Source organism: Bombina bombina, chromosome 6 (assembly GCF_027579735.1).
Source record: "Bombina bombina isolate aBomBom1 chromosome 6, aBomBom1.pri, whole genome shotgun sequence".
NCBI lineage: Eukaryota > Metazoa > Chordata > Amphibia > Anura > Bombinatoridae > Bombina > Bombina bombina.
The window spans coordinates 548,010,019-548,024,755 of NC_069504.1; the positions used below are offsets into that span (position 1 = coordinate 548,010,019).

At 38.1% G+C, this 14,737-nt stretch overlaps 1 protein-coding gene across 1 annotated transcript in view; it reads right to left on the bottom strand.

The window, feature by feature from the left end:
* Positions 1–10,264, bottom strand: part of MYO5A (myosin VA) — a 470,413-nt gene extending 460,149 nt beyond the window's left edge. Inside the window, exon 1 of the mRNA XM_053717484.1 lies at positions 10,036–10,264. Coding sequence (XP_053573459.1) covers positions 10,036–10,062 — 27 coding nt within the window. The 5' untranslated portion in view covers positions 10,063–10,264. The remainder of the gene's footprint in view (positions 1–10,035) is intronic.
* Between the last annotated feature and the right edge of the window lie 4,473 nt (positions 10,265–14,737).

Here is a 14,737-nt window from a genome sequence, read left to right on the forward strand (position 1 = left end):
TTTGAGTATAAGCTCTAATACAGGGGCGTCGTCAATGCAATTTAACTCTGCCTATACACTAAGCATTAAAAAAAATATTTTTTTACTGGTATATACTGGTGTAAAACATATTTATAAAGGGACACAAGTCAAAATGTAATGTTCATGACTTAGATAATGCATGCAATTTAAAAAAAAAATCAATTTACTTCTATTATCAAATTTGTTTTATCCTCTTCGTATCCTTTTTTGAAGAATAAACCTAGGCAGACTAATTGGAGCTCAGGAGTATGCATGTGTCTTTACTCTGTGGCAACACTGTTTGCAACAATGTAGAGAAATTGCTTAAAATGTTTCAAACACTTCTGCCATAGAGCGATGCAAACTCCTGAGCGCCTATGAGCCTGCCTATGTTTGCTCTTTTACAAATGATAACATGAAGCAGATTTGATAACAGAGGTAAACTTGAAGGTTTTTTTAACCCCTTCATGCCGGGGGGGGGGGGGAGTGTCTAATATCGAAACTTGAAAAACTAAATCAAGTGATCGTTGATGCGATTAAGTGATTTAAAGGACGAGATCGGATCATGGGGGAATGTCTATGTTACTAGGCGCACCCCAGTACAATTTTCCATTTAATAAAAGCAGGAGGTTGTAGGACATCAAAAAAGGTAGTATGTTCTATGCAGTCCTAACAGCGTTAAAGGTCTGTAAGGTCAGCCCTTACAGATCTACTGGTCAGCTCTTACAGATCTACTGGTTAGCCCTTACAGATCTACTGGTCAGCCCTTGCAGATCTACTGGTCAGCCCTTACAGATCTACTGGTCAGCCCTTACAGATCTACTGGTTAGCCCTTACAGATCTACTGGTCAGCCCTTACAGATCTACTGGTTAGCCCTTACAGATCTACTGGTTAGCCCTTACAGATCTACTGGTCAGCTCTTACAGATCTACTGGTTAACTCTTACAGATCTACTGGTTAACCCTTACAGATCTACTGGTTAGCCCTTACAGATCTACTGGTCAGCTCTTACAGATCTACTGGTCAGCCCTTACAGATCTACTGGTAAGCCCTTACAGATCTACTGGTCAGCCCTTACAGATCTACTGGTCAGCTCTTACAGATCTACTGGTTAGCCCTTACAGATCTACTGGTCAGCCCTTACAGATCTACTGGTCAGCCCTTACAGATCTACTGGTCAGCCCTTACAGATCTACTGGTCAGCCCTTACAGATCTACTGGTCAGCCCTTACAGATCTACTGGTCAGCCCTTACAGATCTACTGGTAGGCCACAATTTATTTTTCAGGCACACATACTCTTATATATAACTAATAAGGCCTGGACCTAACATTCTCTATAGCTAGACCTTGGATGTGAAATGTTCTTACTGTATATACTAAATTTGTATTAATCAACTCAAGATTACATGTAACAAATTAATAAGTCAAGATCAAAATAACACTGAAAACTGAATCAAGATTTAATACTGAAATACAATATGAAATGAAAATTGTAACATTTAAAATTGAAATACAATCTGAAATTAATGCAAAAAGCCATGACGGTTACTTATTGAGACCACCTGAAAACATGTATTAAGTTTTGTTATTTCCACACACGAACATAAATATTAAAGGATTACTTTCTGTTATAATTTTTAAGCTAAACAACTAACATATTAAAGTTAATAAACATTAATTAAAACCTACTGACCTATATTTTCTCCAAAACGAAGTTTCATAACGTTCTAAAAGTTATATCTTTTATTTGACGATGATGTCACGTTGTCCTGCCCACTATTTTCAGCACTGCGTGTTCAAAATACTTAAACCAATAACTTTGTGTTTAAAGCGCCATTTTGAAACCTAGGTATTGTAAGCGGATTGGTACAGAGCAAAGGATACCCACGGAGTGGGTTTGGAAAACAATTAAATTTGCAGACAAGATTTCTGATATACGGTAGAGATATGTTAATGAAATGCTATTGATAAAAAGCGTATTTGGGGTAGTTAGTTAGTAACAGGCATAGAAAATATTTACTTACAGTGGCCCTTTAAACTAATATGTCTTTAAATATTTGCATCTCTGAAACTACTCTGAAAAAATATTTTTTTTTAGTAGACAACCCAAAGTATTGATCTAGGCCCATTTTGGTATATTTCATGCCACCATTTCACCGCCAAATGCGATCAAATAAAAAAAATCGTTACATTTTTCACAATTTTAGGTTTCTCACTGAAATTATTTACAAACAGCTTGTGCAATTATGGCACAAATTGTTGTAAATGCTTCTCTGGGATCCCCTTTGTTCAGAAGTAGTAGGCTTATATGGCTTTGGCATTGCTTTTTGGTAATTAGAAGGCCGCTAAATGCCACTGCGCACCACACGTCTAAAATGTCCAGCAGTGAAGGGGTTAATTAGGGAGCTTGTAGGGTTAATATTAGCTTTAGTGTAGTAGACAACCCAAAGTATTGATCTAGGCTCATTTTGGTATATTTCATGCCACCATTTCACCGCCAAATGCATTGAAATTATTTACAAACAGCTTGTGCAATTATGGCACAAATGGTTGTAAATGCTTTTCTAGGATCCCTTTGTTCAGAAATAGCAGAGATATATGGCTATGGTGTTTTTTGGTAATTAGAATGCCGCTGTGCAGAACACTTGTATTATGCCCAGCAGTGAAGGGGTTAATTTAGGTAGCTTGTAGGATTAATTTTAGCTTTAGTGTAGAGATCAGCCTCCCACTTGACACATCCCACCCCCTGAACCCTCCAAGACCCCCCTCAAGCAGCTCTCTTCCCTCCCCCACCTCACAATTGTCACCGCCATCTTAAGTACTGGCAGAAAGTCTGCCAGTACTAAAAAAAAAAAAAAAGCTTTTTTTTTCCATTTAAATTAATCTGCAGTATCCCCTCTTAGCCCCCAACCTTCCTGATCCCCCCATACAGCTCTCTAAACCCACCCCCCTCTACCTATTTACCGCCATCTTGGGTACTGGCAGCTTTCTGCCAGTACCCAGTTTGGCCCCAAAAATGCCCGATGCAGAGAGGGCAACAGAGTGGCTCTCTCTGCATCGGTGGCTACAAAAAGGGATTACAGTGATTCCTCAGTAGCGAGGCATCACTGCAACCCCTTGAAAGTGGTTGGAAGCGATCGGGATCGCTTCCTGAAACACCTGAGAACATACAGGGTACATCCTTGGTCACTAACTGACATTTGTTGTAGGACGTACCCTATACATCTTTGGTCCTTAAGGGGTTAAACAACTTTCCAATTTACTTTTATCACCAATTTTGCTTCGTTCACTTGGTATTCTTAGTTGAAAGTGCTAATTTATTAGACCTTGAAGGCCGCCTCTTATCTGAACGCATTTTGACAGTTTTTCACCAACTAGGGTGTTAGTTCATGCGTGTCATATAGATATCATTGTGCTCACAAATGTGGAGTTAGCTAGGAGTCAACACTGATTGCCTAAAATGCAAGTCTTTCAAAAGAACTGAAATACAGGAGTAGTTTATCTTTTAAAACAATAACAATTCTGGTGTAGACTGTCCCTTTAAGACAACTAAAGTGTTTTTTGCTTTATCCTCGCCGAAGAGATTTTATCATAATGCTCTATTTTCCACAAACTGTGTCAATTGACTTAAAATTTTAAACATTTGCAGTGACTTGATGGAATTTAGCAGATTTTGTTGTTTTATATATATTAAAAATGTGAAAATCAGAATTTAACAAATAAAAAGAATTTAAAAAAGGACATTAAATCAAAGAATTGGTGTACATACACACCAAATATTCATCACTGCAATTCAAAATGTTTTAATAGCATTTACAACTGTCATTTTATTTTGCACATTTTGCTTTGTTTTGCAGTCCAATGACACACCTTGGAGGTTAAATATTGTATTTCCTTTGCTGTGGTCTAGTTTAGCTTTTGTACATATCAAGCAATTACTTCACAGCATGTAGTAGCGTCAGCATTCTGCCTTCATGAAGGAAGTGTAAAAACTACAATTTTCTGATTTAAATTACAGGAGAAATGTTTTTGGATTTTTTCAGTATGCAGAAAGTAAGACTTTTATGTCCAAAAAGTAAACATTTGATGTGGAATTAAAGTGAATGTAAATTGTGATCATAAAGTGCCCATTTTTTAAAAATTCGAGTAAAAAGCAGGGGCACTTTAATTCATCAAAATGTACATTTCACTCGTGTTGTGAAAATACTTACCTTTTAATCCTGACAGCTGCTCCAGCTTCCCCAGTCGTTGAAAGCCTCTTCCTACGTCATAAATGACAGATCGGTCATCCTCCAATCATGGCTTTTCCCCCGGGGGAATCAGTGTCTGATTCAACGCCGTGATTGAAGGAAGCCGGATTCCTCATTTTAGACCCAGAAAGAGGCTTGCGACGGGCGGAGGATGCGATGCAGCAACAACAGGAGTGAAATGTAAATTTTGATTAATTAAAGTGCCCCTGTTTTTAATCGAATTTTTAAAAACGGGCACTTGATCATCACAGTTTACATTCACTTTAAATTAGCAATTTAATGTCCGTTTAAAGCAAAAATATAGTAGGTTTGCGGTGAGGACATAGGAATGAAAATTAAGATTACTACATTGCTACTGATTTCTGACACATGACTTTGGCAAAGGATATATAAAAAAGCTATCCTCAGAGACAGACACAAAATTGTTAATTTACTTGATAACAGTTTAATACTTATATGCAAAAATAAACAAATTCTACCAAAATATTACTGTCAAAATGTACTGAGGAGAAAAAAAAATATTCCCAAAAAGAAGGACCAGAAAAATAGAAAATATTGCACTTATAAGTATGGAAGACGACATTCTGACATTTTTGCTTTGACGATATAAGGAAATGTAATACATACACATTTACAAGAAACCTGTTATTGTTTAAAGGGACAGTAAAGAAGGGCTTGACCGAGCATACAGGGAGCCCTGCCTTGTAGAATTTTACTAACTTTTTGGGTTATTTTCCATATATCTATATACAAATACAACTGCCTGGCTGTTACAAGTATGTCTGGCTCCTAAATATTCTTTCTACCTTTCTAGCTTTCTAATTTTTAAACAAATTTATTGACCCCTGCAGTATACTCAAAATTATACTTTCATTATTCAGGCAGAGCATGCAGTTTTAAACAACTTTCCAGTTTACTTCTATTATCAAATTTATTTTGTTCTTTGTATATCCTTTGTTGAAAAGCATACCTAGGTAGGCTCAGGGGTAGCAAATCAATACTTGGAGCTAGCTGCTGATTGGTGGCTTCACATATATGACTTTTGTCATTGGCTCACCTATTGTACAGATAGTTCCCAGTAGTGCATTACTACACATTCAACAAAGGATAAAATAATGAAGCAAATTTGATAATAGAAGTAAATTGGAAAGTTGTTTAAAATTGTATGTTCTATCTGAATTTAAAAAAAAATGGCACTTCAGGTCCTTTTAATATTACATTTAGCCTCTTTTCTTGTACACCTCTGTGTTGTTAAATAAAGATGCTACAAATTCAGCTTTTACATACGGATACAGAACATTTTATAATATAATATAATCATCTAATACTGCATGTTGTATTACAGCCTGCAGTCTGGTTTAGTGTTTCCAGAATTGATTTTTAAAGCAACCTTGTGATCAAGATATTGCTTTGTAAGTAATGCAGTTTAAGTTGCTTAGATGCTACTTTAAAGGGACACTGAACCCACATTTTTTCTTTTGTGATTCAGATAGAGCATGCAATTTTAATCAACTTTCTAATTTACACCTATTATCAATTTTTCTTCGTTCTCTTGCTTTCTTTATTTGAAAAAGAAGGCATCTAAGCTATTTTTTTGGTTCAGACCATGAAAAGCACTTGTTTATTGGTGGGTGAATTTATCCACCAATCAGCAAGAACAACCCAGTTTGTTCACCAAAAATGGGCCGGCATCTAAACTTACATTCTTCCATTTCAAATAAAGATACCAAGAGAATGAAGACAATTTGGTAATAGGAGTCAATTAGAAAGTTGCTTAAAATTGCATGCTCTATCTGAATCACTAAAGAAAAAATTTGGGTTCAGTGTCCCTTTAAACTATATTAAATCCAGTTTGTATTTATTGAATTTAAAAAATAGCATTGAAATACAGTATATGTTTGAATTATTATCTTTTAATGGATGTCCCTGTCCTGAATAAATCTTTTTTTTTTCTAAGCTTGTAGAGACAATCCCCGTTTATCACCAGAGCTATGAGAGTTGTCCTTGTCATACAAAACGCATGTTTTTTGGGTTAAATTTGTAATGAGGGAGTTAAAATAGAGGTATAGAACACTAGTTTAAGTGTTAAACTACTACAGCGTACATGGCAAGAAGAGCAACGTGATTACTGGGTACAAGCTTGTCTTTAAGTGGGCCTAGCTCGTATTGCCACTGGCCCCCCATACTTCACCAGCCCAATTTGTAGTGCCTCTTGACTGAGCTCCCTTGTCTGCCTGCTTGGCTGTGTAAGCCAAGTGTGTGTATGCATGTGCTTGTGAATCCATGAGCGTGGGCTTGTGTATGCATGTGCTTGTGCATAGTGTATGCATGTGTTTGTGCGTAGTGTTTCTTTCATCCACTATGCATGTTTAGTTGGCAGTGAAGTGAGGAGACTGCCTCAGCTGCTACAATGTATACACCTCTTTGCTTCAGTCATTACAGTCTTGAGAAAGAAGAGAGATGTGTAACCTCTTAAGATAATTATTTCATTATGGTGGCGAAAGGAGAAGGCACCAGAACCAAAGTATGCTCCAATTCAGCAAGATTAGAAATTTGAATTCTAGGTAAGCAAATACTATATATTGCTGACTATGGAGAGCTGCAACTACCAAAAGTCAAAATCACCTTCACAGAAGATCAAAATCAGGCAGCCCTTGCTAATATATAATCTAATGAGAGGAAAAATCCCCCACTATAAATACATGGAAACAAGCAATTTCGCTCTCAGACATATGCCCTAAACTAATTTAGAAGACCACTTCTCTCAGAGTATTACATATACATTCATTCCTCAGCAGCTAAGAAATCTGGGAGGTAAAACTCTACAAGTCTCACAAAGAATCAGGTTTTGCATCTATTCCCTTTAATGAGACAAAAATCTGGAATGGGTCAGCAATTAAATCAAATTCTACCTTTCAACATGGATATTTCTGTGTGTCACACTTGTATTTGCTAATATAAAGGCCAGAGAAGTTTGGAGGTGATTGGCAGTCAAAAAATAAGTGAAAATGAAACTGTTGTTATGGTCTGTTACTGTTATTAGAACAGTTTTACTGTTTCATGAGAAAATAATCAGGTAATATGCACTTCATTTGACTTTATAGACAAGGACATTATTAAAGGGACAGAAAGGTGAAAAATGAAATGTGCATGGGTGCATATCAATGTTAAATAGAAGCATTTCTGTAATATACTTTCATTAGCACAAATGCTTCTAGTAATAGCTATTACTTTTTTAAAGAGACATGAGCACATATGCTGTGAGTTCTCTGCGCACCAGCATTCCAACACCACAAACTACTCAAAGAGTCAGCCGTGGCTTGTATGACATAGAAGTCTTCACTGATGCAATAGACACAACCGACAGCTCTCTGGGCAGGCATGGTGTTTGAATCAAGAGGCTCTAGTCACACATGGGGTAAATTTATCAAGCTGCCTTTGCAGCTTTTCTGCCTATATGAAGCAGGTTCGCATAAGGAAGCCCACATATTTAAGAAGCAAAAACTGCTTCTTTTTTCCTCTCGCCCACTTTAGAAGTAGGGAGATCAATTACCCCAAACAAGCGCAATTGGTTATGCCGGAGAAGGGAGCAGAATTGCACAAGAATTGTGCAATGATAAATTTTGCCCTGCGATGAAACATTGCAAGTGGCGGTTGCAAGAGAAAAGGTTCACTACTTGCGAACCTGTCTACCTGCAGGATGGTAAATTTATCCCATAATATATGTGCATATGCCGCTGAAAAAAATCATTTTTGCTAATGGAAGTATACTGCAAAAATGCTTCTATTCAAAACTGAAATGCATTCTCGCACATTTAAATTTATGACCTTTCTTTCCCTTTAAATGTTGCAGTACATTGCATGTTTGCTGTTTCTATATAGCTTAAAAACACCCTTGTTTAATAGTATAGAGTCAGACACTCAAACAGCTGTTTTTTCCCTATTGTTTCTCATTAAAGGGATACTAACCCCTCATTTTTTCTTTCATGATTCAGATAGAGCATGCAATTTTAAGCAACTTTCTAATTTACTCCTATTATCAATTTTTCTTTGTTCTCATGTTATCTTGATTTGAAAAAGCAGTAATAAAAGGTTAGGAGCCGGCCCATTTTTTAGTTCAGCACCTTGGTAGAGCTGCTGATTGGTTTGCTACATTTAGCCACAAATCAGCAAGTGCTACCCATGTGCTGAACAAAAAATGGTCTGACTCTAAAGCTTACAGTACTGCTTTTTCAAATCAAGATAGCATGAGAACAAAGAAAAATTGATAATAGGAGTAAATTAGAAAGGTGCTTAAAATCTCATGCTCTATCTGAATCACGAAAGAAAAAATGTGGGTTCAGAGTCCCTTTTATCTAATTTTAAAAAGTCTATTTTCATTCTGTCTGTTGCAATAGAAGACATCTTTCATCTGACCCATGAAATAAAGGCAAAAGAATGTACTTTGTACTTACAATAGAAAAAATAAAAAAATTGGGTTTAGTATCCCTTTAATATGACACTGGTTACTAAAGTCTGAATTTGTCACTAAGGCTCCTTTTTTATTATTATTTTTTTTATTCTGATGTCTAAAATATTCTTTAAAAAATAAAAACGTTTCCAAGGTAACAAACTTTATTTTCTTATCTGTGGACTGCAATAAAATTGAATATTAATTATAGGAAACTATTAAAAACAAGACTCGGCATGCATGTTCTTAAAAACTATTAGGGTAATTTCTAGTTGGCTGCAATATTGTTCAAATAATATGTCTATGGTTTTGGAGTCTGTAAGACATCAAGAAAAAAGCATTTACAAATATCAGAGCATATCTGTGTGTGTCATAAGGGAGTGTAAGAAATAACATTTTCTAAGGGTTGTGACTCATAATGCGATGCCTTAGGCCTGCTTATTGAAGGAAAAAAGCATTTATCTATCATTGTGTCTGTGCTCTATTAACACTGCCTGGATTTTAAAAGCAATGTAAAATAAGCCATTCTAGAAATAGTAAAAAATAGTCTGCATCTCAATAAATCCTATTATTTTCATGGATGACATGCAAAGTCACATCACTTTAATTAGAAAGTGTTTCTTTCTGGTCTCAAAGCTTTACCATCCCATCCTAATGAATATGCTGATCTCAAGCAATTGTCAAGGACAAAGTGGTGAGCTGCCTATTCAATGTTAAACTACACAAATAAATCATATTTTAAGCATCCAAAATGCAGAGATCATGCTTTAACCTAGCAAATGTAAGTATCTGTTTACAAATGTATGATAACAGATATATAAAAACAACTGTCAAAATAAAATAGCATCTGGCTATAGATTAAAGTATGCAAAATCCAGGCATTAGCAGCAGATGCTTCTCACCATTGCCAGCTACATAGGAAGCTATGTGTCATTTTACAGCATAATAGCAGCGTTGTGTGGCCTGTATATTCTGTATGAGTCTGGGTGTGGGATGATACACAGTGCTGGATAGCCAGGGCAGGGTGTGTAATATACATTGCTGGGAGGGGGCTTTACAGTGTAGGTCTGAGGTGGTACAATGCTAGATGTAGAATATTCATGGCTGCATGTGGGGATGCATAGTGTGAAGCAAGATATATTATAGGGTATGTGTAAGTGTAGTAAATAGGATATAGCCCAATAGAATAAATGCTGCTATTAACAATAATGATGAAGGATATACAGTGTTGGTGACCACACCAGGGCAGCTGCTCCCTAGTAACAATAGGGGCGTCTTTTCATTCATTCTTTCATTCACAGCCCAAGTGCTGTGTGCATGCTGCATTGCTTACCTTTGTGTAGAGCTCAGATGCTGCCATGCTGATGCGGGTGATATACGCTTCTCCCCAGATTTAGTTAACTGTCTTTACCCTCCTCGGGATATCTATCCCTCCGATGCGCTGCAAGGGTTAATCCTCCACGACACGCAAACCAATGTCTCGGGAGAAAACCTCAGCCGAGAGTGGCGAGGATCGCCATGTTACCTGGCCAGATTGCTATTTTGGTGTCCGTCTCTGTGCATTGTGGGTATCAGAGGGATGGCTGCAAGGCAAGCTGTGATTCTTGCCTTCACTTGTTAGGAGCATTGCTTGGGTGACTCTGCCTCCCATCGGCTGCTGTTAGACTACTAGATAGAGCATCTCCTGACGGCCAAGGAACACAAACAGTCACATTAGCTGGGAGTAAAGTTAGCAAAGATGCTGAATCAAACATTTTTAAAAAGAAACAAAAAACCCACAAACATATCTAAAGGTTACAAAAAAGTGTAAGATATTTTATTTATTCTGTACATTTTTACAGTCATCTTTACATTATTATATGTTGAAAACGTTTAATATTTAATACTTCAACAGACACAAGGAGCATCTGTTCTTATGCACTTTAAAAAAAATGAAATGAGATTATATATCTCTTTCATAGTTACTAAATTGCTTCATAAAAAAATAGATAAAAGTACTATGGCTTGAAAGAAGTATTTTTTTTCTATTGTAAGTACAAAGTACATTCTTTTGCCTTTATTTCATGGGTCAGATGAAAGACGTCTTCTATTGCAACAGACAGAATGAAAATAGACTTAGATTAAAGGGACTCTGAACCCACATTTTTTCTTTCGTGATTCAGATAGAGCACGCAGTTTTAAGCAGCTTTCTAATTTACTCCTATTATCAACGTTTCTTCATTCTTTTGGTATCTTTATTTAAAAAATAAGGCATCTAAGCTTTTTTTGTTATTCAGAACTCTGGACAGCACTTTTTTATTAGTGGATGAATTTATCCACCAATCAGCAAGAACAACCCAGGTTGTTCACCAAAAATGTGCTGCATCTAAACTTAGATTCTTGCATTTCAAATAAAGATACCAAGAAATTGAAGAAAATTTGATAATAGGAATAAATTAGAAAGTTGCTTAAAATTCCATGCTCTATCTGAATCACGAAAGAAAAAACAAATTGGGTTCAGTGTCCCTTTAACTGTTCCTATTCATAATGACTTACCATTTATTATTTTTTATTTATGAAAACATTTACATATTCTTGGGTTTTTATTATAGGTTATTTGTAGAGCGTCAACAGATTCCGCAGCGCTAGGGTCAGGATGTAAACTTTATTTCATTTCCCCCCTTTTTTATTTTCTTAAATAAACAAAACAATACAAAATAAGACAATTGAAGTATGGACATTCATATAATTTAAACATACAGAAGTAAAAAAAAACAAAAGCAAAACAGCGCTAATGCCCCAATAGGACCAACGGCTGAATTTATTGATAGTTAAGGGCAATATAGCTTATCTTGATATGTCTTCCCAGATTTATTTTATTTAAAAAATAATCGAAACACTTTCCACTTCTAAAATAATGATATTCCTCATTAAGGGCCAGATTACAAGTGGATCCCTATTTAATGCTCCTGCACGAGCATTTACTGCGCTAGTAGTAAGCTTTTTATGCGCATCAGGGGCACGATCCGATATACGGCATAGTTTTTGGCGCAAGCGAGGGAACCCGCGCCGCCCGTAATTTCACCTCGCAACTCGAGCTATCCAATATACTGCGCCGTCAGATGCTAAACTGGCGTAAGTATGAAAAACCAGCGATCAACTAAAATGTGCGCAAATACACATTTTAGTCATCGCAAGTACTTACGCCAGTATTTTGTTCACGTAAAGTCTCAATAAAGAGTAGTTTGATGCAAATTAGGCTACGAATCATAAAAAATAACCACCAGTTCTAAAAGATAATTATGCGATTTAAAATTCGTACATAAACCCATGCGCAGCCGCCATTTTCTTGTTTGGTTGGTTCTTGGAGCTACAGCACACTACAGTGAGTTCAGTTATTTAGTACGAGCAGTGAGAGAGGCACAATTCATAAAAGTTAGTTAGGTCGGATTTTTGTTTGGGTAAGCCTGTACATTTACTTACACTTTTTTTTTTACATATTGCACACATTTTGCATACATACATATACAAAATACACAACACTTTTTTTTCCAACACCTCACACATTTTATTTATCTTTTACAGTGTGATAGGCTGAATTTTTGGTTGTGATTGTGTGTGATTGAAGTGGGAGTGAGTGTGTGAGTGTGTGTATTGTGAGGATGGCAGGGAGAGGTAGGGCGGGGGGGGGAGGAGGGGAGTGGAGTTGCTGAGAGAGGATTCTTGTAGTGGACAGGAGGAGCAGCAGGGTCCCCGTCAGGGAGTAAGTGGAGTGGGGAGAGGGAGAGACAGAAGGGATGATGGGAGTGAGGTTGCCCCGAGACCAGGCACACTCAGAAGAGGGACAGAGGATGCACATGGGGACAGAAGGGGGGAGGAGGGAGAGGATAGGGAGGAACCCACACCAGGGACATCCCAGGGAGGAAGCCAGGCGGCCACAGACGATGAGCGCATGAGATGCCCAAACTTCTCGTTCGATGAGAATGTTGCGCTAGTCCAGGCCGTCCTGGAGAACCACAGTGCCCTCTTTGGCCAGGAGAAGGGCAAAGGAGTTGGCCGAAGGCGTAAGGCAGCATGGTTGTTGGTCGAGGATGCTGTAAACAGCGTGGCCCCGCAGAGGAGGACTGTCGAGGGCCTTAACAAAAGATGGAATGATTGCAAGAGGCGGGTGAAGGAGAAAATGGGCCAAGAAGCCATGCACCAGAGGGGAACAGGTGGTGGTCCACCCCAGGAAGCTGAATACAATGAATGGCAGGAGATGATACGCAGGTCCCTGAGTATCACAGCAGTACGTGGACTTCCAGGGGCTTGTGACTAAGGGGCTGCAACATCAGCACAGCATGCTGGTGAGTAACATCCCACACACCAGTATTATATGTATTTGAGATATAACATCCTTTAATGTCACACATTCATGTACACAATGAGGAGCATGGTATTTGGCCTACTAACAAAAACATCTACAATTATATTTCACATTAAAGGGACATTAAACCAAATCTTTTTATTTCATTATTCAGATAGAGAATACAGTTTTAAATACATCCCAATTTACTTCTATTATCTAATTTGCTTCATTATTCTGATATTCTTTGTTTATGAAATATCAATGCACATGGGTGAGCCAATCACATGAGGCATTGATGTGCAGCCAACAATCAGCAGCTTCTGAGCCTATCTAGATATGCTTTACAGCAAAGAATATCAAGAGAATGAATCAAATTAGGTAATGGAAGTAAATTAGAAAGTTGTTTAAAATTGCATGCTCTAGCTGAATCACGAAAGAATAAAAATGGGTTTAATGTCCATTTAATGCTACTTAACACATTGAAATTCATGATATGAGGTGGAATAGTGAAATACTAACATGTCTCAGAGTAACACAGGCCACAAGCCACATGTATAGTTTTCAGTAAATGGACACTATAGCCATCACAATACTTTTAGCTCAAGAAAGCATGTTATGTGCCTACATCAGGCTAAAGGAAATTGTGTGACCATAGTGTCACTTAAAGAACACATTTTCTCCATCACTGACATGTACACATAACTATTGTATGAAACACATACATGTATACTTTGCATATTAAAATCCCTCATATCACAAATCACAATGTGCACATGCATGTTATAGAGTTTTACATGAGAATGAGTATAGGCCCTAGCATGTATCAATGTACATTGTATGCCCACATGGACATATATATGATTGTACTAATCCCTCTCATCATTTGACTCCTCCACAGAACCTCTTGTCAGCAGGGTGCAAACAGACATGCATCCACCTCCACCACCAGTCCAAAGAATGCATCCACCTCCACCACGAGTCAGAGGAATGCATCCACCTCCACCACCACTCAGAGGAATACATCCACCTCCACCACCAGTCCAAAGACAGTATGCTCCCAGGCATGAGCTTGGTTGGATTGCCTCTGTTGAGGACCCAGACCTGATGCCACCAACATTGTCAGACGAGCCCTGGCAAGATACCTGGCCAGAGGATTATTCTTTTGGCTTTGAGGGGGAGCCAAGTCAGCCCCAAAGGGTACATGTCTTTACCCCCCCCCCCCTCAATATCAGGCCAGTCGGGGCTTTTACGAACAGGACATGCAAACTGGACAGGCTGAGTGGTCGCACACTAGCTGTCAATGGGACTAAAAGTCTACTCAGGGAGCTCCACCATCCTCTTCCCTTGGAAGAGCTCCACCATCTGAAGAGGAGCATATAGCTGTAGTTGTCCCTGATGCAGCACCAGCTGTAGTTGTTCCTGATGCAGCACCAGCTTTAGTTGTCCCTAATGCAGCACCAGCTGTAGTTGTCCCTGATGCAGCATCAGCTGTAGTTGTCCCTGTTGCAGCACCAGCTGTAGTTGTCCCTGATGCAGCAGCAGCTGAGGATGTACATGATGCAGCAGCAGCTGAGGATGTCCATGATGCACCAGCAGCTGAGGATGTTCATGATGCACCAGCAGCTAGAGCTGAACCTGCACCTAGAATATCTGCTGGTCAACAGCCTGTAGATCCTCTGTATTCTCCCATGGACGACGAATACATTTC